This window comes from Urocitellus parryii, chromosome 14, assembly GCF_045843805.1.
Source record: "Urocitellus parryii isolate mUroPar1 chromosome 14, mUroPar1.hap1, whole genome shotgun sequence".
In the NCBI taxonomy this organism is placed as follows: Eukaryota; Metazoa; Chordata; class Mammalia; order Rodentia; family Sciuridae; genus Urocitellus; species Urocitellus parryii.
This window is the reverse complement of record NC_135544.1, coordinates 55,022,534-55,044,475: the sequence shown is the minus strand read 5'-3', so window position 1 is coordinate 55,044,475 and position 21,942 is coordinate 55,022,534. Positions and strand designations below refer to the sequence as shown.

Sequence of the window (21,942 nt, the reverse complement as noted above, 5' to 3'; positions counted from 1 at the left end):
GAGCCAAGAGAACAATGAGGGAGTCTGAACAGATGTTCTCAGAAAGAAAGAAACAGATGTTCTACAGAAAGAACTGGTGGAAAAACAGAAGGTGTGGAGGAGGAAGAGCAACCGCCAAGGACCTGGGCAGATAGAAGCTTGAAATTAGGAGTTTTCCTCCAGAAACAGGAGAAGGAAGATGCTTGACCAGAGGGCTGTAAAGGGGCAGGACCACTGAAGCAGAGCTTTAGGGCTGTCCCACAGCAAACAGGAAGGCAGCTCGCCTGGGTTTACTGGGAAGGAGAGCTGCAGGGGGGAAGCTGTTCTGGTTGCACCGGGTGCAGCTAGTTGGCAAGGCTCCTCAGGAGACACAACTCAGGGCAGGCACCAGTCAGGGAATGTCTTTTCATCTGACTTGGAGGCACCTGCACTGTGCCCGGGGTGTTTCCCCTGAGTAATTTCACCCTGTGACAGTCCTTCGAGGTGAGGAGGGGACACAGGGAGTCTTCGAGGCCTGATGGGTGGCACAGTAGAGTTCGAGCTCTACGCTCACTCCAGCTGCACCTCCTCTCCCTTTGTCAGTTTGCCAAGAGAGGTCTGTTGTGAGCTACCCCCTGAGTGGGCGGTAAAGGGAATGAAACATGGAAACATTCTGAGTGGCTCTGAGCACCCCCGTCCCATTGGGGAGAGCCCCCAACACATAGGAAGCAGCAGCTAATACCACAGTCCAGTTTCCATGCGGTTTCAGGGTCTTTCAACCACTCACATCATGATGTTAGCTGAGTTTGAACTTACCAACACCTTCCTGCCGCCATGTTTTTCTTCCCAACCCACCATGTGAGACCACTCAGTAGGGTTTTCCTTGGTCATTATCTGAGAAGATGGAGGAGATTGGAGAGAATTCTGGAGATCACTGTCTGTAATGGGCGAGAGGTGACTGAGCATGTGTTCTTTCTTTTTTTTTTAATTTAATTTTTTAAATTGCTTTTATTTTTTAAATACATGACAACAGAATGCATCACAATTCTTATTACACATATATAACACAATTTTTTTATATCTCTGTATATAAAGTGTGTTCACACCAATTCATGTCTTCGTACATGTACTTTGGATATGATGTTCGTCACATTCCACCATCCTTGCTAATCCCCTGCCCCCTCCCTTCCCCTCCCACCCCTCTGCCCTCTCTAGAGTTCGTCTATTCCTCCCATGATCCCCCTCCCTACCCCACTATGAATCAGCCTCCTTATATCAGAGAAAACATTCGCCATTTGTTTTCTTTTGGGATTGGCTGACTTCACTTAGCATTTCTTCTCCAACTGCAAATGCCATGATTTTATTCTCTTTTATTGCTGAGTAATATTCCATTGTCGAGCAGGTGTTCTGATTTGGGCTGTGCAGGCTTCTGCAGGGCAGAGAGATGAGAGAGACATGGTCCTTTCTGAAGGGACTCACGAGCTGGGGACAAAGAGGCAGATAGGAAGCAAGTACATAGGACGGAATGTGATGAGCTAGGAGCAAGGAGCGACCCAAAGACCCTGGTACTAGGAAGAGCCTGGGGACTCAGATGCAGGTGAAGAATGCCTCGTGGAGAGGGGAACTCCCACCTGGGCCTCACAGAATGTCATGCACTGTGTCTGCCAGGAGTCCAGGGGGCCAGTGCAGTTGAGCAGGTGGTGTACTGACAGTGTGTGTCTCTGGATAGGTCGTCTCCTTTGCAGAAGGTGGGAATAGATGACTTCCCAAGTCCCCGAGAGCCCTATAACGAGGCAGAGATTTTACTTTTAAAGTATCCTACTCTTTCAGCATTGTGTGGAGCAGTGTGTGATTATGCACCAGAAGCCCACACCTAAGGAGGGTAAACTCGTGGTACAGGTGGAATTTAACTGACTTCTCTTCTGAGGAGCGAAGGTTTCGGTTGAGCCTCTTGCTGGCTGGGGCAGGGGTGGGGACCAGCTCACTTCACACACAGCACATAGCACACAGCAGGTATGCAGATCCAGACAGAGCCCTGGACCTGGATTCTTCTGTCCAAGGCTGGTCCTGGTGGGAGTCAGTCCCCCAGGGGTAGAGCCCCTGGTTAAAGGCTCCTTGTCCCCCTAATTAGACCCATTGCACTCACTAGTTTGCTTGGGACAGTTCAGGGCTGGCCCTTCTGCAGAATGTTACTTTGCAAATGTGATCTCTGCAGGGTCGGTCAGAAAGCCTCCTTAGGGAATCCTTGATAGTGCCTCTTCCCCGTCAGAAGTGTCTGTGTGGGACATTGAACTAGGTAGCTTCTGGCATCCCTGGGGAGTGCTGAGGACCGAGGCAGAGCCCTCTTCATACTTCACTCTGGGGACTTGTGAAGCCCTGGAGAGGGGGGGTGGGTCCCTTCCCCAGCTATGCCAGGAATTAAAAAGATTTGGGTGCTTCATGAGCATGTTCAAGAGCCATTTGCCCTGCCTGTGGACCTCCAGACAGCCCTCTTCACATAGGTGGTGCCCAGACGGCCACATGTGAATGGAGCTGTCTTACTTCTCGCCATTAGTTTACCCGTTACAGCCAGAGGGGAACCTGAGCCCCAGGCCAACTTGGGGATTCTGGGTTAGCGACTCCAGGTGGAAAGTACCAGCTCTGAGGAATGCCCAGCTTTAAGTACCCTTAATAAAGTGAAGTCATTTATTTGTGCAGCAAACATTATCGAGCATCTGCTGCAAACCAGGCACTACCCTGGGAGAGTTGGGGGCAGGGCAAGGAGGAGCAGGCCACCCCTTCCCTCCCCTTGATGAGTGCACACCACAGGCTGCTGGAAGGAGCCCGTGACCTCTCGAGGCTGCATGGACACAGCCTTACCTGCCATTTTAGACACACATAGCTGATTGCCCTGAAGATAAACTGCATCTGGGGAGTCTTCCCTGATGGGTATTCACGGGGGATCTTTAAAATACTGTCCACTGAGGCAGCCGATGTGCAGAGCCAGGTTTACCAGTTACAGCCAGTGGGGAACCTGAGCCCCTGGCCAACTTGGGGATACTGGGTTAGTTTATGAGCTCAGTCCTCCCCTCTGGGGCTCAAGGGCGTACCAGGCAGCGACTGGCCGGCCGTGTTGGTGTGTGCACACAGAGGCCCTTGGTGCTCACAGCTGCTGCTGCCTGTCCCTGTCCTGAGCCCTGTGAGGGTGCATTGTTTTGGGGGTGATGCTGGTTTCGTTCATGAGCTTTTGACAGAAGCCCAGTCCAGAGTCACAGTACTCAATGTCTTGGCTCAAGACTGGCTGCTGAACCAATGTACTGAATAGAGATCAGCCAGTTCCCTGGACGTGGTGGTTCTCAAATATTAGCATGTTTTATCCCCCATGGCTGGGCCCTGCTCCTGAAGTTCTGGTCCCCGGGTTTTGGAATCTGGTCCCTGGGCCAGGAATCTGGGTTTCTTATGGACCTGGTTGATGCTGATGTTGTCAGCTTGTGGAATAAGGCCCTATCCCTGCCACCATTCCTATTTTGATTGACACTGGGTACCCCCTGGGGCAGAACCTTGGGGACACAGCACTCAGTCTCTTGGTGGGTAGAGGATAAAGATGGGGGCTCTGGGGTGGGCTGAATTCTTATACCTCGCTCTTCTGCTGCAGGTCGAGGCGGAAGCCGTGAATCGTTCCATCACCATTGGCAACCAGACCAACTGCCATCTGTACATCACCAAGGTGATGAGCAAGAGCGCGGCTGAAGTCATTGCCCAGGCCCGGAAGAAGGGTGAGTGCTGTGGGCTGGGCCACCTGGCTGTGGACAGGTTGGCGGGAGGGAGGGCTCCTCACCCAGGAGGGCTCCTTTTCTGACCCTCATGCCAACTGGGACACTTTTATCACGTTCCAGCATTAACCTAATTACAGCCCAGTGAGGCAGGGAGCTCCAGTTTCCTGCCTTTGTTCCTCTGCTGTGGCCTTGTTCTTATCTATTTAAAGCCGCAGCCAGCTGGTGGGCGCCCCCCGCCCTGTAGAAAAGTGGGATTTAGTTTGATGCCGTCTAAATAAACTAGGCACATACGTGGGTGACGTCGTTTTTCATTTGCTACAGAGCCTTTCTGGGGAACGTTACTTTGCAAAGGTGTCTCCCCTTGGAGGCTGGTGATCTTGGCGGGGTAGGTCAGAAAGCCTCGTGGTGGGCAGGGGTGCCTTTCTGCCCCAGATAAGATCCTGGGCTTGAGTACACCCCCGCCCCTTTAATAAACTATGGATGCATCCTGGGCAAGGCTGGCTCTCTGTTCATACTAGGGAGTCATTGAGAAGGCTCTGGAAACTAATTCATTGAGTGCAGCTTCCAGCGCTTCCCTCAGGGGACGCTTCCTTGTGTGGAGCATCTTCTGCATAATGAATGCAGCAGAGACCTGTTGTCCCCAGCTTGGGAGCTCGCTCCTCACACAGGGAGCCTGAGAGCCCAGAGTTGGCTTTGATGGTGGATCTTAGTCTGATCTGAAATGAACACGAGAAAAGGAGCCCCTTCTTCCTAACTTTTTTCTCTCTCTCCCTACCGCTTGCCTCTCTACCTGCCCATTTCTAATTTTCTCTTGACTGGGTCTTGTCTTTCTCAGCCTCTCTTTCTCTTAGTCTCTGTCTGTACCTGTGTCTCTCTCTGTTTCTGTCGGTAGGGAGCACTTGGACCTCTGCAGCTCCGTTTCCACTTCCCCGAGGAAGGTGATCCACACAGATCGGGGAGGGCTGTGGGATTTATTTCACTGGTGGGTGACTTCATACAAGCCCCAGAACAAATTGCTCAATGACCACTAAGTCAGCTGGTCCCAGGAGATGGCTTCCAGATGGACCTAGCACTGCCTGCTCAGACCCAGCAATTCCCAGCCCCTGTGCTTGGGAGCTCTCTGGGGCTCTCAAGGGGTTGCTTTGCTGGTGCGTTCTTGGGAACCTGCCCTCTCCTGGCAGGTTCAAGGAATTACTTTTTTGCAGTCAGCATTCCCCTAAAGTGATATGATCTCCTCAGACATAATATAATCCACCCAAGGAGACCTTGCGGATGATGTCTTCATCGCCCAGACACACATTTGCACGACGGCCAGGTGGGGCTCAGCCACAACACTGACCACCTGTCGCAGTACCGTGTAGCGTGGGGGCTATTCACACAGTGTCCAAAAAGGAGAATCTAGAGGGCAGGTGACTTTTGTGTCTTTTATCAATTATTCTGTGCCTGGATGATGATAATTCACCAGTCAGGCAAACAGTTTAAAATAATCTTGATTTGTGGCCCTGTTGTCTAGTGTGTACCTGAATTCAGACACTCAACCTGCCCAGACTGGAGCATGGACCTTGTGGACCCTCACCAGACTGCACTCAGGGCAGGTGGTCTTGGGGGACCAGCCCCCTGAGCGGTGCTGAAGCCCTTTCTTCCTGTACCTGAGTTTTCTCATCTAAATGAGGGTCTGGAGTGTCACTGAAGCATCCAGGGGGCCGGTGCCCTCTATTGTTCCACTAACTTTCAGCTCTGTGTGTGTCTGCGGGGTGAGCACCCAAGGGAACGATTTCAGTCTTTTCTAGTTCCAGAACCTCCCAGGATCAGTCCAGCTGTACCCACACCATGGTTGCCAACGTGGCTTTTGCATTTGGACTTGTCACCCTTTTAGTCCTTGAAAGCCTTCGTGTCAGACCTGAGCTGCTGGAAGGAATTTCAGTGCTCTTGGGTGCTAACGAGCAGGACAGGAACCCTGGCCAACCACACCGGCCATTAAAGTTCTTTCCACCTTGTTGGGACTCCCTGACAACTTCAGGAGGCAGCTCAGGCAGCAACTTTTATGTTTTGTTTTCCTTTGCAGCTGAGTCAACAAGGTCAGGGCTATTAAAGTGTGGAACTGGGGCTCGATTGCCAGGCGTCTGACTTCAGCCCACAGATCTCCACGTTAATGTTTGACTGACTTACCTGCACACTTGGAGATTATGTTAGACTAGGAAATGCTGTGGTCTCCCTGGGCTGGGGCTTCCCTCCTCAAGAACCTGGTAGAAACTGGAGCCTGACACCTGGCAGAAGCTTGGGGAATGTGGAAGCAAGGATTCCCATGCAACCTCCTCCCACCTGCAAGGGGAGGGTAGTCATCCTCACTCATCTCCTGGGGCAATGATGCCGTTTAAATGTGATCATGTAGGTAAAGGTGTATACAATAACTTCTGCCAGTTATCCTCAGGATGAAAGAATGAAGGGCTGCTTTATCCTCAGACTTGTTAGGCAAGCAGAGGAAAGACACTGCCAACTCAGGGCAAAGGTTTTCTGCTAAGGATTGCTTTTCTGCCTCGGAGGGTTCTTCTGGCCCCCAGGTCTGAGGTCTGAGGTCTGAGGCTTTAGCCATTCCACTCCTTCATCTGTGAAATGGAGAGAGATTTCTTTTTTTTTCCTTCAGCAAACTTTTCCTATGTGATACTTTAGGCCTAGGTATCAGGGACAAGACACAGTCCCAAGCCTCAGCCAGCTCCTTCACCAGTAGGAAAGGGACTCTTGACCATAAAGTGACCATGGGACGTGGTCAGTGCTACCGAGGAGGTATAAGCCAAGCAGGCCTGGGGACCTACACAGAGCCTCAGGGGGCCAGAACTCAGAATTTCTCTACCAATGTGGACAGTTGGTAACTCATAACCAGCAGTGACAGGTGCTTCTCTTGTGAGCCCCTGTACCTCGGTGTCTCCCGTGTCCCCTGTGGTCCTTTACGACGTCTGTGTGTCTAGATGTTTAGGAAAGTGAGGGTCTGAGATAAAAGGGAGACGCTGAGATGAACATCGGTGAGGACTCTTTTCTCCCATGCTGGCCTGACCCGACCCGACTGAGCCCGTCTTTCCTGGACACAGGCTGCCTCCATCCTTCTGTGCCAGGCCATAGCAGGACAGATGGCGTCAACCCATTTTGCAGATTAGGAAATGAAAGCACAGCGAGGACCAGGATGCCTGGGACAGTTTTTGTGCTTGAAAGGATCTCAGACACTGGTCAGTTTAGTGCTTTGTTTCCTGGAAGAGGAACCAGAAGGCAGAAATTGAATCTTACCCCAGATCATGGGGCCTGGGGGAAGTAGTTCCAGACTCCCGGGCATCTTTCTGTCCAAGGGGTTCACTGTGGGTCTTTCTCTCCTAGAATGGTCTCCTTCCCACTGCCTTTGTCACTACGTGAAAACTGGTGTGTGAATGGCAGATTTCACAGGTGAATGGCGGCCCGTGGGCGGTGCCCAGTGACATCATTTGTGGACTTGCTATTTTTTCTTCCTCCTCAAACCACCCCCAGAACCCAGAGGCAGACACATTCAGCTGTGGCTGCTGAGGGCTTTTAAGCCCTGGGAACCCTGATTCAGGACAGGAGTTCTTATGCCCTGCGGGCCAATAGGTGTGCTCGGGCATCGGGAGGACCCCCTCAGCTTGGGATGAACCCTTAGGGCTCAGCTAGTGCACCACACAGCAACCTAGAATTAGAACTGAGAGTGGCAGGTGGGTTGGGTTGTGAAATAAAATTTACCAAAGTCTGGATTAGTCAGGATTATCCAGAGAAACAGAACCAAAGGGGGTGGGGGATGGAGACAGACCTATTTTAAGGAATTGGCTCATGCAAGTGTGGGGCTGGCAAGTCTGAAGCCTGCAGGGTGGGCTAGCAGGCTGGAGACCCCAGGGAGGAGGTTTTCACCTGAGTCCACAGGCTGTCCAGAGGAGCCCTTCTGGGTCAATACTCTCTCCTTTGAACAACACGTGCCCTTGGATCCTGCTTTTGATTTTCAGCCATCTCACTTCTGCATCTGTGAGACTTAGGAGTCTCTTTCAGGCCATTTATGTGGTGCTTGATGTGGGAATTCGAACCCCTGAATCCATTGTTTTCTTTCCCCACTTGGTTCCAGCACCATTAAGAGCAACAGTCAATCTCATGACATTTTGTCAGTTTGACAAAAATGTTCTACAGTGTCGCCCAGAATCTTGCCTCTTAGAAGTGTTGATAGGGAGCATCAGGAGTTGGATTCTGTGTATCTGTCGCCCCATTGTGCCATCGACGGCAAGGGCTGTCTTTACTGGAAATAGAAACCTTAAGGCTTTTAAATTGAATTGGATTAGAAAACCAATTCCAACAACCTCAGAAGCAATCCTGAAAATCAGTCTTGAGATTTTTGTTTCCCTAGAACCACTCTTAGTACCAAAATCTGATAGCACGGTCCTAAGGCTGATGGGTGCGGCATGGGTTCTCTGAAAGAGCAAGTCTGGTGTGTGTCTATGTGTGTGTGTGAGTGGTGTGTGCCTGTCTCTCTGTCTTTCTGTCCCAGGCTCTTTTCTGTCTCTCTTGTGCTTCATTCTGAGTTATACATACATGTGATCTTCCATTGTTCCTCCTTTGGATTTGTCCTCCTGCTTCTCATTCATGGGAAATGATGAACTGTAGGAGCAAGGAGCTGTCAAACATTTTTAAACCCCAACCTTGCATTTATTCTTCACGAATGCACCCTGGCCCCAGGCTGGTTGTGAATAAACACCACCCGTGTGTCCCATGTGAGTCCCTGCATTTCCCAGGGTTACGAGTGAGCCTGCCAGAGGCTGGCTTGGGGTCACATCCTTCAGTTTAGACTTTCCCTGGAGAAGAAAATCATGAAGCTCCGAGGGCCGCCAAGAAAGCGTCAGCAGTGTGTTTAGAGAAGTGCAGAAAGGCCGATTAAGCCATTCCGTGGTTTATTATTATGAGTGGCAATTATTTCTGGCATGCAAGCTCCCTGGTGTCCATGGCCTGACTGAGCTCCGGAAGCTCATTCAGCGCTCCTTGTGCACGCTGTTTAGAGAATGGGGAGACGAGCCCTGGGGGAGGCACCAGGCCACTGGTGACCAGGCCACTGGGGAGAGCCTCATTCTGTAGACCCATGCTGCCTGGAGGTGGAGGCCTTGGACTGGTAGTTAATCCCTGCCCTGCCTTTGGAACTGAAGAACAGAAATAAAGTCCAAAGACAGCAAGAACCTCTGAATCCCTCCGTGAATTAGAACAGAACAAAGCAGAAATGACCCTCCAGAGGCTCCCCTTTTCTCTTAGTGCCCCCTTTCTTGTCCATGCTGCTGCCATCTTGGTTTGGCTCAGGTTTAGGAGTCCTTGCTTATCCTGGTCTAAGCAGGGAGGCTCTGGTCAGCAGTGGCCTTGGGAGCCCCAACTCATCAAGTTAAGAGGTTTCCAGAGGCTGAAGGCTGAGTTTGTTCTCTTGTGAGGTGGGTGTCCTGGGTGCTGAAGGAAGAGACCTTTGAGCAGCTCCCTACCCCAACCCGAGTGGTATATCACAGGGAGAGATGAAGCCAGCACTCCTAGCACCATCCCCTCCTGGTGCTCAGTTTCCAAGGGCAGGACTGAGCAGCAAATTCAAGTGAGAGGATGAGTCACGACAAGTTACGTGGAACCCTGGGAAATGTGGGCATTGGTTCAGGGACCTCCAGGCCCTCCGACCATGGGTTTTTACTGGTTGTTGGGTTGGTTTTTATTACTCCAAGCACCCTTTCTCTCATGAACTTTCTCACAGCCGTGGGGATAGAACCAGAAGACCTTCAGGACTGTGAATCCTTGGTGTTCCTAGGGCTTACACAGATGTCACCTTTGGGCTCAGACAGGCAGGCAGCAGTAGGTGGGACGTCCAGACCTGGCTGGGCCAGGAGAGTGAGACTTAACCAGATCAAGTTAGACTTAACAAGATCTTTTGGATGCACCACCCCAAAGCTGGGAGCTGAGGTCCTGTGAGAGGCTGCCCCTGGGTCCTGGTCAGCTGTTGGCATCTGGTGAAGGACCTTGGCTGTAACAAGTCCTTGTCACATAGGCTGTTTTTCTGCTTTGGGGTGAGCTGAGTGGGCTCTCTGCACCAGCTTCTGGGGGAGTCCTTGAGTGGATCAGGAAGGCAGGGTCCCTTCCAGTCGTCCTGAGTGGCACTCTTCTTCCTGGGGGCTTTCTTCTGGGCAGGCCCCCTGGTCCTGGGGTCCCTCCTCCTGCTTGGGACTGGGACTGATTGCCCGGAGCCAGCGGCCTGCCGGAGCCTCCACCACTCCCAGCTGAACAGGGGCTTCTTTGTGGAATTCCTGAGGCAGGAGGGGGCAGCTCCTCCGAGCCAGCTCTAAGTGGCGGGCAAAGAGGGTGCTGTGGAATATTATGTGGTGATAAGGCTTTGGAAGCTGTGGAGAGGAAGGGAAGCGCATTCCTGACCGGGCCCTGTGTTTGGGGAGAAGGGAATCTAGGCTGGCCGATGTGGGTGGGGGCGAACCCTGCGGTAGGAGAGGTGGATGTGGCTGGCCGAGCTCAAATTCCGGCTCTGATGCCTTTAATTAATACATGACTGGGCCGTTTGATCCATCTAACGTGTAGTTTTTGAGTGCCTACTCTGTGCAAATGAATAAATTGCCTTCAATGTGTCGCCATTGAGAGGAGTCAAAAAAATTCAAAACTGGGCATTCAGTGGAGCGGAGGATGGGATTCTGGGGCAGATGGTGTGAGGCCGAGTTGTTCTCGGCGTGGTGTCAAAGGGGAGACCTTTGGATAGTGAGGGCAGTAGATGTTTCAGTGAGGAGTGGTTTTTATTTTATTTTTACTTTTATTTTTTAATTTTAAAATTTTTGTGCTTAGGTCACTAACAGTTTGCCTTCCCGTGTATATAAATGATTCCCAACACCCTGGCTGGCTCTGCATTGACAGAGTTGGGGACAGGACTTGGGCAGCAGGAGCTGGCGTTCTTTCTTGGACATTGTATCAAATTCGCCAAGGCTTTGGAAGCTCTGAGACCGCACTAGTGTGGCTGTGGCCACTCCACCAAAGTCGGCCATGGGTATGGCAGCTGACATGGGCAGCTCCCCTCACGTGGCCACCCGGGTCCAGGCTTCCTCTCGGGAGGTCTGGAGGTGGTGTGTTTGCTGTCCAGGGCTTCGGCTCGTCCTGTCCTGGGTGATTTCCTCTCGCTGGCCTTGCAACAGAACTAGACAGGGCAGGGCACCGGCACGTGTGAGTGGAGAGGGCGCTTGCTGAGCCCCAAGGGCACGTTTGAGTGCATCCGAGAAGAGCCGAGGTGGCACTTGGGGCGGGGTGCTTGAAGCCAAGTAAGCTGGAGATTGTTCCCGGAGCTTGGGAGCAGGCGTGGGAGGCAGAAGCCTGGGGGCTGTTTGGGACCACCAGGAGACAATGCGCAGGCTTCACAGGGGGGTTCACAGGAAATTCCCGGGAGCACCTTCCCTATCTGGCTTTGGCCAGATGAGGGACGTGGCCTCCCTGGCATGCATTGCCTTACCTGTGACAAGGCTGCCGTCCCCTTCACAGGGCTGGTGAGAGCAGTGGGGGCTGCCAGTGTCCCCCAGTGAAGGTGGCCCCACTCCTCCTCCTGTCTGACTGAGCCACGTGTGTTCTGACCCTCAGGAACTGTGGTGTACGGCGAGCCCATCACCGCCAGCTTGGGGACTGACGGCTCTCACTACTGGAGCAAGAACTGGGCCAAGGCCGCTGCCTTTGTCACCTCGCCACCCCTGAGCCCAGATCCAACTACTCCAGACTTTCTCAACTCCCTGCTGTCCTGGTGAGTCCTGGCCCCCTGCTCACACTCCACATTCTCTGACTCCTCAGGCCAAGCTGACCTGCAGGTGACCATGCGGTGGCCCAGAGCAGGCTTGGAAATAGACCCTTATGCATGCACCAAACTGGGGTCGATAGATGCGAACAAGGAATTGTCATTGTGTCACTGTCCCTGGAGGGTGTTCCTGATAAAAAGCTGGGCCATCGTGACAGTCAGCCATGAGGCATGAGTTGGTATCCGAAGACCCCTCTTTGGCTGCAGGACTTGACCTCCCTGACCACAAGTTGTCTCACCTGTGCATCGAGGATGCCATCTCCTTGGAGGCCTGAGGAGAGTGCTGGTGGGCTGCCGGCGAGTGTCCCCTGGTGAAGGTGGCCTCCATACTCTTTAGTGTTGTTGGACTGAGCCCTGGGTGTTCTGATTCTCTGGTGCCACGAGTTCCCCCAGATTCCTCATAGGACAGATTGGGCACAGTGTTATCCGATGATATGTTTCCTTCCAGTGGAGACCTCCAGGTCACTGGCAGTGCCCACTGCACTTTCAACACTGCCCAGAAAGCCGTAGGAAAGGACAACTTCACCCTGATTCCCGAGGGCACCAACGGCACGGAGGAGCGGATGTCCGTCATCTGGGACAAGGCTGTGGTAAGGACCAAGGGCCTCACTCATGGTGCGCCTTGGTGCTCCCCTGCCTCCTCATCTGCAGGCATGGACTTGAGATGCTGGTTGAGAACATTCTAGAAGCTGGTACTTGTGTGGCAGTCTCCTACACAAGTAGGAGTAGTCTCCATGACTACTCCTGAAAGATCATTTCACCTTAAGTATTACATGTCTCTTATCATCATCTCTGGGACAGCGGAGCCTGAAAACATGTAGTCTTTAAATGTGACTTCTGTGCCCGTCAGGAGAGAACTTCCTCAGCCACCTGGTGACTCAATCAGCTACCTCTTGTCCCTTTGGAAATGGGCTCTCTGAAGGCTGTCTGGATTTAGCATTTCTGTCCCACCTCAGGCTTCTGGAATGCCCAGTTTGAACAGGCACTGAGCTTTGGGGAAATCTTTGGTCTATTTCATTTTAATGTTTTAAAATGTAACAGCAACAGGTTTTCTGTTTCTTGATGAATTTTTAGATTATGTAAATAAAAATCACCTTGTTTCAGACCCAACTACAGGGAGCATGCTAGCAAGTGCCTTTCCATTTTTAAGGAGTGCTTAAGTGCACGGGTTACATATGTTATGTGAGAGTGTGTCGATAACATTAGCATCATGCATAGTATTTTGAGATCTGTTTTTTGGGCAGTTTTAATATACCATGAAAAAGTTTCCATATCCTTAAATGCACTTGGTTTTTGATAGCAGACTTTTCCATTTGGTGCTAAATGATGATTCACTGGCAATGCTTTGAACATTTCTGATATTTTTTACCGGGATAGGCATCCATGTAGATACATCCTTGGACACATCCTTAATAATGTTTCTAGGCATCATCAGGGAAAAGGGTGTGTGCATTTTTAAGGCTGTTGATGCATATTATTGTTAGCATTCCTTCTAGGAAGATTGCACCCCAGTGTTTTCTCCATGTCCAAATGGGTACTATGAGCCAAAAGCTCAAAGTAGTACTGATTTGATAGGTGAATGTTGAGTCTTATTGTTTGACCTTTAATTTCTTCAGCTACTGATTAGAGTGAATATTCTTTTGTGTGCTTTTTGGCCATTTGTACCTTTTTTACTCTCTCTTGCTGCATGATCATTTCCTGTGCCCATTGTTGTACTGAATTTAGAACAGATTTGGAAAGGAAAGGACTTGAGCTAATGTGATTGGCGCCTACTGTATTCTGTGGAGCCAGAGGCAGAGCTGAGACCTGCAGGTAGACTAGATGCGAGGCGACATCTATGCCTCTCTCCCTCTCTTTTTTTTTGGTACCAGGTATTGAACTCAGGGGCACTTGGCTACTGGGCCACATCCCCAGCCTTATTTTGTATTTTATTTAGAGAGAGGGTCTCACTGAGTTGCTTAGTGCCTCACTATTTGCTGAGAGGCTGGCTTTGAACTCGCAATCCTCCTGCCTCAGCTTCTGGAGCCGTTGGGATTACAGGCGTGTACCACCCAGCTGCACCTCTCTTTTGTTGAGAGGCACATGCAACCTCTGTGTTCCAGTGACATGTCCCTTCTCTATGCTGGATAGCATCCCACCTTGCAGCTCTCTGACCTGCTGTCGTGTGTGCTCTGCCCCTCAGGTCACTGGGAAGATGGACGAGAACCAGTTTGTGGCTGTAACCAGCACCAATGCAGCCAAAGTCTTTAACCTTTACCCCCGGAAAGGCCGCATCGCTGTGGGATCTGACGCCGATCTGGTCATCTGGGACCCTGACAGCATCAAAACCATCTCTGCGAAGACGCATAACAGTGTAAGCCTCACACCTCATCCACATGGATTACAGGCACACAAGGGGCAGAGGAAGGGAGAGGCCCAGGGGCTGTAAAAAGTACTTGCTGGGCTGGGAATGAATTTTCCCCAGGATGTGTGATAACTTGAAATTTGTTGAGGGAGCAAACAAAAAGAAAAAAGCCATTTCACTTTCTTCAGTGAATTCATTAAGAATGTTACTCTCACCCACATTTTAGAGTACGCTTTACCTTCAGCATCCCCAAGGTGATATTGGGTCCTAAGAAGCTTCTAGAAGTTGGGCATCATTCCAGCATCATGGTTTGCGGCAGCACCTCTTTTGCTGGTGCTTGGTGCCAGGGACCTGAATAGAGAAGTCACTGTACAGTCCTGAGAGTTACCGGGCACTTTAATTTTCACATGTCATTGTTTTCTGTGGGGGTGGTGTTACCCCGGAACCTGACGGAAAATGACAGCTGGTTTTACTGTCCTAAGTGAATTGATCAACCTTGACTTCGCCCCAAAGAGAAGAAATACGGGCAGCCGTTGGATGGTGGTTAGGACCTGCAGGTGTGGGGAGCTCTCGCCTCTCAGTTAGGCTCTCAAGCTTGGGAATGTGCTGTCTTTAAAGGTCTCGGTCTCCGCAGCAGCTGAGGTCTGTGTGTCTTGTGATGCTGTGGGGCAGTGGGCATGAGCACAATTCCTCTGTAAAAATCATCTGTGTGTAAAATCGAAAGAGCATGGACCAGGTGAGCTGTGGAAAAGAAGGGTGCCTCTGGCCGAAGTGTCTTCTCAGGACCTCACTTGAATCTTGAAGTGCTTCCTTAACGAAACAAGAGGAGGTTCTGGGTGCAGTTCTCGGTGGAGAGCTGTTGGCTCCAGTGGACCGGTTCTAGTTGGTCTAGCCAGCACGGACCCCACCCGAGTGCCCCGAGTCATGGGGCATCTGGGATTCTGGCATCTCTCCAGGACAGGCTGGGGCGCTCACTTGGACAGAGGTTCTGGGGCTGCGGCGAGGCGGGCTCCAGTCCATGTGTGGGGCTGCCTTTCCTTCCCTCTGTCCCCGTTGGCTGGCCCACTTCCAGCCTCGATCCCGTCTGGGTGCTGAGTGATCCCCTCTGGGGAACCTACGTATCCTTGGGCACCTAGCTTGGCACTCCCGCCTGCTCTGTCATGTGACCCCCAGTAAAGGGCGTTTTCTCACCCCACGAGGGGAGATAAATAGATGGAGGCCTTGAGAGTGGAAGTGACTGGTCTATGTCACACGGCGATTTTGCAGTCGAGCCAGAATTGGAACTGAACATCGTCCAGGGCCCTTCACTGCCAGGCTGAGCACGCAGCCCGCGGTCAGGGTTGATGGAGACAGTGCTTCCCTCCCGCGCACAGTCCCTCCCCCAGAGGCAATGGAAAGAGCAGACAGGGTCCTGGCTGGAGGTCAGATGACCTGGGGACTCGCCTCTGGCGTGCTCCCTCTGGACCGTGGAGGATGAGCCTCAGGAAGACAGAGGCTGGGCTCCGTCTGTTCCCACTCAGACCTGTTAGAGGGTCAGCACTGCCTGCCTTTCCTGCAGGTGACCCTGTGGGGAAACAGCGGCTTTCAGATCGCCTCTCTTCTGCCCTCACCTGCCTCACAGCCCCGGCACTCAGCATGCTGTTGTGTCATTAGTCACAGCAGGAGGTTTACCCTGTGTCACTCGTGTCTCCTGCCACGGAGCAATGAGCATGGGTTTTGGGGAGCTGGGTGGATATCGCGTATCGGAGCCCCTGCCTACAGGTGCCTGAAGGGCTGAGTACCCAGTGCTGTGACCCACCCCGGGATGCTTCGGTTTTATGGTACTTTGAGCCGTGGGGCTGGTCCCTCCATCCAGCGTTTGAAAGTGAGATGTCCCCAGAGCCCTTCCAGGGGCTCATTCCTAGGTGACAAGGCTTAGTACAAGTGTCACATGAGGCCTTGGTTGCCAAAGGGCTCACACCCTGGTAGGCAAAGACCAGTAAAGAGCCAAATGTCCCTCGGTGCCAAGCCCCAGATAGCTGCTTTCATTTCATTTGCTCTTGGCCTCTGTCCTTTGAAGTGGGTCTTAGCCACTTACGGATGAGGAAGGTATTAGGGACTTGTCCAGGTTCACACAGCTGGCAAATGGCAGACCTGGGGTGGGGACCCAGGAAGATGGCCCTAGGTTCAGTCTCTGTCTGGAAGGGTTCAAGCAGAGGTATTTATTAGACAAGGGGTTGTGGGATAATGTGGATGGCTTGACCCAGGTTGACACACACCTTCTGAAGGGCTTTTCAGAGATGTCAGGGTTCTCTGACGAACTACACAGGGATGAAACCTTTTGTGTTGTCATTGTCAGTGAAGACTTGGAAAGGTGACAGATGAAGAAACCAAAGCTCTGAGACAGGGTTAAAGTGACCTAGCCCAGAGTCACACAGCTCCTGGATGTTACTGTGGCTGAGATGCCATGGGTGGTAAGAGAGTCCCTTAGTTGATGATGGAGGAGAGCCAACAGGAGAAGTCTCATAGGAGACGCCTGTCAAAATGCTGGGCCACGCAGCCCAGCCTGGGCCTAGAGGGTCAGTGAGAGGTGGGGCTGCCCTGCCGGAGAAGGTGGCAAGAGACCTTTCGTGCCCCGACTCTGGCAGGGGCAAGGGGCGGGGCCTGCTCTGAACTTCCTGTGTTCCCCTCTTGCAGTCTCTGGAATACAACATCTTCGAGGGCATGGAGTGCCGGGGCTCTCCTCTGGTGGTCATCAGCCAGGGGAAGATCGTCCTGGAGGACGGCACTCTGCACGTCACCGAGGGCTCAGGGCGCTACGTTCCCCGGAAGCCCTTCCCCGACTTTGTTTACAAGCGCATCAAGGCAAGGAGCAGGGTAAGTGCTTTTGTTCTTAGGAATTTCTTTTCTTTTTTTAAGTCTTAGATTAAGTTCAGTTCCACCGACATGTATGAAGCACTGACGTCAGAATCCTGGGATGAGCACAGAGGGACGTGGGGATGAGGAGACCCGATCTTCTTATTTCTGGTGCTGGAGGTCCGGGTGGAGAAGCCTGCTCAGAGCCAGCCAGGGCAGCGTGTGCCTCCCTGTGGTCCTGCAGCGTGTGCTGTGGCGAGGAGCTGCCGTGAGCCCAGAGCAGGGAAGGTGTCCTGGGAGGGGGCATTTCGAGTTGGGTTTTGAAGGTGAAGTAGGAGTTTATCAAGTCAGAGAAGGGAGGTGCAGGAACTGGAGAGGGAGGCTGTCATGAGCCTGGAAGCCGACCGTGTCTGGGCACAGCTGGTGCTTGGGGTCTGGGAGGCAGGGGAAGGATGGAGCCCTATGAGAATTACAGGAAGAGAGAGATTAGAAAGAGCTTGGGGCAGATCTCGGACATGATACTGTAAGTTTAGGGGACTCTTCCAGGGTCTAAGGTTGAGGGGCCTTGGGAAGAAATCTAAAAAATGTTAGTTACTGTGGAATAACCAGTTACCTGTAGCCCACCTCGTGGGAGCTGGGCCTGGAGCTGCGGGACCCTCCGCCACATGAGTCCCTGTTGTTCCCCTCTGTAAGGAAAGCCCTCCATCTCCTCACGCCTGGGCTCCAGGCCATGTTCCTTCCCAGCAGGGGAGGTGTCCTCTGTGGCCTGAGCAGAGGGGCTCTTGTGTTTTGCAGCTGGCAGAGTTAAGAGGAGTCCCTCGCGGCCTGTATGACGGACCTGTGTGCGAGGTGTCCGTGATGCCCAAGACGGTCACCCCAGCCTCCTCAGCCAAGACGTCTCCCGCCAAACAGCAGGCCCCGCCTGTCCGGAACCTGCACCAGTCTGGATTCAGCTTGTCTGGTAGGTTCCCGGCTTGCCCAGGGGCCCCTCTGCAGGCCAGCTCCGTGAGGTTGCAGTTGCAGTGGGAGGTGGGACACACTCCTGTCATCCGAGATGCATCTTTAGAGTCAGAATCTCCACATTCGTTTATGCCACCTGTGGCACTACCAGGCCCCTCCTAGGTCCAGGGTCTAATAGATGGCAAGGACATTTTTTTTAGTTGTATCCATCCTCAGGAAGGACACTGCTATTCCAGGGGGAGTAGTCCCGGAGTCTGGAGCAAACTTGATAGCCCAGCTCCACGTGGGCCTCAGTCTCCTCTTCCGTGGAACAGGGACTACGGTAGCAGCTCCCTTATGGGATTGTGAGGATCAGTTGAGTTGACGTTCGACCAAAATGCTGAGATCAGAGCCATTGGAGAGCTGTTAGCTATTTGCTGGGATAAAATATGTGATGTTCCCTTGGTGAGAGGAAAGGTCTAGATTTTAAGGTTTCCTTCCTTGAAACTTCCTTCCCCTCTTTCATTGGGCCTGTGACCAGAGCTTCCCACCCTCCAGAGTCCTGCGATATGTTAAAGAAATAACTCATTAGATGTTTTTCTTGTCAGGTCTCTTTTTTTTTTTCTAGAAAATTGCCATATAGGCCATATATAGATTACCCATTTTCAAAAAGTTTAAAGAATGAACCTTGTTTTTGTCATGCAGTCATATAAAAGTGTAGGTCCCTCATCCCAAGTACTTGGAATGAGAAGTGTTTCAAATTTCAGGTTTGTTTTTTTTTTTTAAATATTGGGGATACTTGCGTAGTCATAATGAAATATCTTGGGGATTGGCCCCGAGTTTAAACATGAAGTTCACTCATGTTTTGTATCTACCGTCCACGATCAGAAGGGAATTCTATATGCCATTTTAGAGTGCATGTGTTCCGACTGCAGCCCCCACACGAGGCCAGCTGGGGAACTGTCCACTAGTGAGGTCACGTGGACTTTCAAAAAGTTTCAGATTTGGGAGTGTTTCGGATTTGGGATTTTGGTTCCCAGATGCTCCTGTGTTCCTGCTCCTCATTGCGTGTGTAGGACTAGGAAACACGATACCAGAGGGGGAGATTGCTGTGTCCTCAGAAAAGCTGCCCCCCTAGGAACCAGGACAGGCTGCAGGGTGAAAAGTCGGGGTCTTATCTGTGGTTTTACTTCCCCACTAATGGATCCAGCCAGGCCCCCACGAGGACTGCTTGTCCTGGATGTAATTCTTGGGCTAACTTTGGTCCATCTCCTTTTTGGGGTTTGAGCTCATGTTTTTAAAAAAAAAAAAAAAACGGAGAAGGCTGTGCCCGGCACCCCTTCTAGACTGCTTTTTGGGTTTAAAGCAGGAGACTGTTTTACTGCTGTGTCCCCTCACCCCTGTCTTCTCTCCCCTTCCCTCCAGGCGCTCAGATTGATGACAACATCCCCCGCTGTACCACCCAGCGCATCGTGGCGCCCCCTGGTGGCCGTGCCAACATCACCAGCCTGGGCTAGAGCTCTGGCCTGCAGGCCACTGGGGAATGGGGGATGGGACACCTGAGGACATTCTGAGACTTCCTTCCTTCTCCTTCTCCTTCTTCTTCTTCTTCTTCCTCTTTTTTTTTTTTTTTTTTTTTTTTTTTTTAAAGAGCCTGTGATAGTTGCTGTGGGCAGCCAGTTCCTGGGGCTCCCTCTTGGGCCCTGCACTCCGTCTCTCACTTGGAGTTATGAATTTGTCACCTACATCCCTGTACATGAGTACCACACCCAAGCCTAGCCACCCGTCCCCACACGGAGCTGCACCCAACACTCAGACATGCTACAAAGCAAACCCCAGCGAGGGCGCCCTCCACGGCGCCCCCCTGTGCCCGTCAGCATCTTTCCTTCTCATGGGGGGAGATACAGTGAATTGCCCAGAGCTGCCTTTTTTTCCTTTTCTTTTTAAATTTTTTAAAAAGCTTTTTTTTTTTTTTTTTTTTTTGTGGGGCTGGGGAGGGGTAGGGGTGGGCTAGAGTTTTGTTCTTTTTTTTTTTTTAAATACTAAATTGGAAAGTCTGATTCAATATTAACACACAGGGTTTGAACTGGACATCCTAATGATGCAATTATATAACCATCATGCTGACTCAGGGGGGTTGGCAGACTCGCTTTGTCCCTCCTGAGAGGCTCCAAAGTGTCCACATCGCCATTCTGTAATCTTCTGGGTCAACTGTTGAGAAAGGGCAAGTTTTCTTTTTGGGCCTAGATTTTGCAGCAGATTAGATCTTTTGAGGATTTTCTTTGCCATTTTTCTGCGCGCGCTCTCTCTCGCTCTCTCTCTCTCTCTCTCGCTCTCTCTCTCTAGTGTTGTCAGTCATGAGTACCTTCAGATATCTGGCTCTTTCTCCATGTTTCCTCTGGCCCTTGTCTCTGAGATGGTATTTTTCCCCCGTCCCCGTTGTCTTTTCCAATTGCCAGGGTAACAGTTTTACTGAGGCCAGAACCTGTCCAGCAGGACTTGAGCTTTGCCCTTGTGACCATAGTACATGTTATCCTGGTCCTGGAAGAGTGGTGCTACCCGCCCACCGTCACGAGGAGGTGTGTCTGACTTTAAGACTCTGATCAGGTGCAGGGATGGGCTGGGTTCTCACCCACACTGTCCAGGACGGGCCCAGTATGGAGCCACACAGAGCCGAGCATTGGAGAAAAATGCAGAGCTAACTGGCCCAATCCATAAATCCAACCCAGTAACCCGGTGAACCAGCCAACCGCAAGCCATCTACCACCTTAGAGGGGCCTTGCCCATGGGAGTCTGGCCCTGAGGGTCAGATCTTTTTTCTCCTGGAAAGTTTCTATATTGGGCCTTTTCCCTTAGGGGGAAAAGACCATTTTTTTTTCCCCCGTTCAATTATTTCAAAAGATGTAATGCAACATAGGGAGAACTTGTCAACCCAGAAAATCCCTTGGAACTTTGACTTCAAGACCTGTTCACTTTGCAAGAGGAAAGAAAAATGTTGTATGTATTGTATGTCACATCAGGGCTGTTGTGGGAGAAAACCTTTCAAGTCCAGCATGTGGCCCACTTAGACCACGGTGGCCTCGTGTCTCACACTCCTCCCTTCCCTTGGCTCAGAGAACTCCCCTACACTAGCTGGCTGCTTTCTGTCCCTGCTGACTTGTGTCGCATTTCTTTCCAAACCTGTTTCCAGGTCCTTGTAAGCAATGTCAGGTCTGCAGGCTTCTATGAAACCAAATCTGCTTTTGTCAAGTGCAACATCAAAACGTAGGTCATCACATCTTGACGCTTGTCTATCCACACATTTTGCCTTCGGGGTTATGGTCGGGGTTTTGGTTTGTTGTTGTTGTTGTTTATTTGTTATTTTAAAGGTGAATTGCACTTTTGAAAAATTAATTGGTTGACTTAATATATTTGTTTCTTTTTTTTTTTCTTTCTTACCTTCACTTAGAGGAAATTTGAACAAGTTGGAAAACATTTTTGTTTCAATTCTAAGAAACACAAGCAGCTCGTCAGTATTCACTTGTCTTCCTGTTTTTCCTGTACCAGGTCATGGTAACTTTGGTTGTTTTGATTGTTTTCTTAAAAAAAGAAAAAAAGAAAAGAAAAGAAAAGAAAAACAGTTTAAAATCTGAAGATTTCCGCAAGCTGTGTAAGCATGTTTACCTGTTGGCTTGCTGTGTGTGTCTGTTAAACGAATGTCATATGTAAATGCTAAAATAAATCGACAGTGTCTCAGAACTGAATAACTGCAGTGACTTGATGCTCTAAAACAGTGTAGGACTTAATAATAGATGGTTTTTAATCCTTGCGATTGTGATTGTGACCCCTGAGTGGAGGACCTTTCAGTGCTAAAGCTGATCATGTGTGTAACCAGAAGAGACTTTTGTTTTTGTTTGTTTTTTTTGTTTTGTTTTTTTTTTAACCACTGTCTTAATGGCAAAATAATTATGGTAAAAGACAAGTCTCGTGTTTATTATTCCTTAAGAACTCTGTGTTATATCACCATGGAACACCTAATAAAGCAAAATGTGGTTGTTTCAGGGGTGTGTCTGTGTTGGGGTGCTCAGGAGGTGGCTGCTTGGTTTCCAAAAATGCTTCTCCCCTGGATATTCACGGAAGCTCTGGCTTGGCTTGGTTTTGGTGACTCTACCAGTTAAGGAGCTCTCGGACCACATCACGGTGGCCATGTCCAGGCCATAGGATAAGGTCTCATCCCAAGCAAAACTATATCCTGTGGGGTGCACGGAAGCCGAATGTCAGAATTTTTTTTTTAAAGT

At 51.0% G+C, this 21,942-nt stretch overlaps 1 protein-coding gene and 1 long non-coding RNA gene across 9 annotated transcripts in view; both read left to right on the top strand.

Moving 5' to 3' along the window:
- Positions 1-19,639, top strand: part of LOC144250104 (dihydropyrimidinase-related protein 2-like) — a 236,670-nt gene extending 217,031 nt beyond the window's left edge. For all 8 annotated transcript variants that reach the window (XM_077792495.1, XM_077792496.1, XM_077792499.1 and 5 more), the window contains 7 exons: positions 3,593-3,713; positions 11,340-11,496; positions 11,996-12,137; positions 13,730-13,900; positions 16,568-16,747; positions 17,522-17,687; positions 19,091-19,639. In XM_077792495.1, coding sequence (XP_077648621.1) covers positions 3,593-3,713; positions 11,340-11,496; positions 11,996-12,137; positions 13,730-13,900; positions 16,568-16,747; positions 17,522-17,687; positions 19,091-19,182 — 1,029 coding nt within the window. In that variant the 3' untranslated portion in view covers positions 19,183-19,639. The remainder of the gene's footprint in view (positions 1-3,592; positions 3,714-11,339; positions 11,497-11,995; positions 12,138-13,729; positions 13,901-16,567; positions 16,748-17,521; positions 17,688-19,090) is intronic.
- A 47-nt stretch (positions 19,640-19,686) lies between these two features.
- LOC144250138 (uncharacterized) lies at positions 19,687-21,705 on the top strand. Its single transcript, XR_013342403.1, has 2 exons — positions 19,687-20,929; positions 21,114-21,705. It is a non-coding gene; the product is annotated as an uncharacterized LOC144250138 (long non-coding RNA).
- Positions 21,706-21,942: the final 237 nt, after the last annotated feature.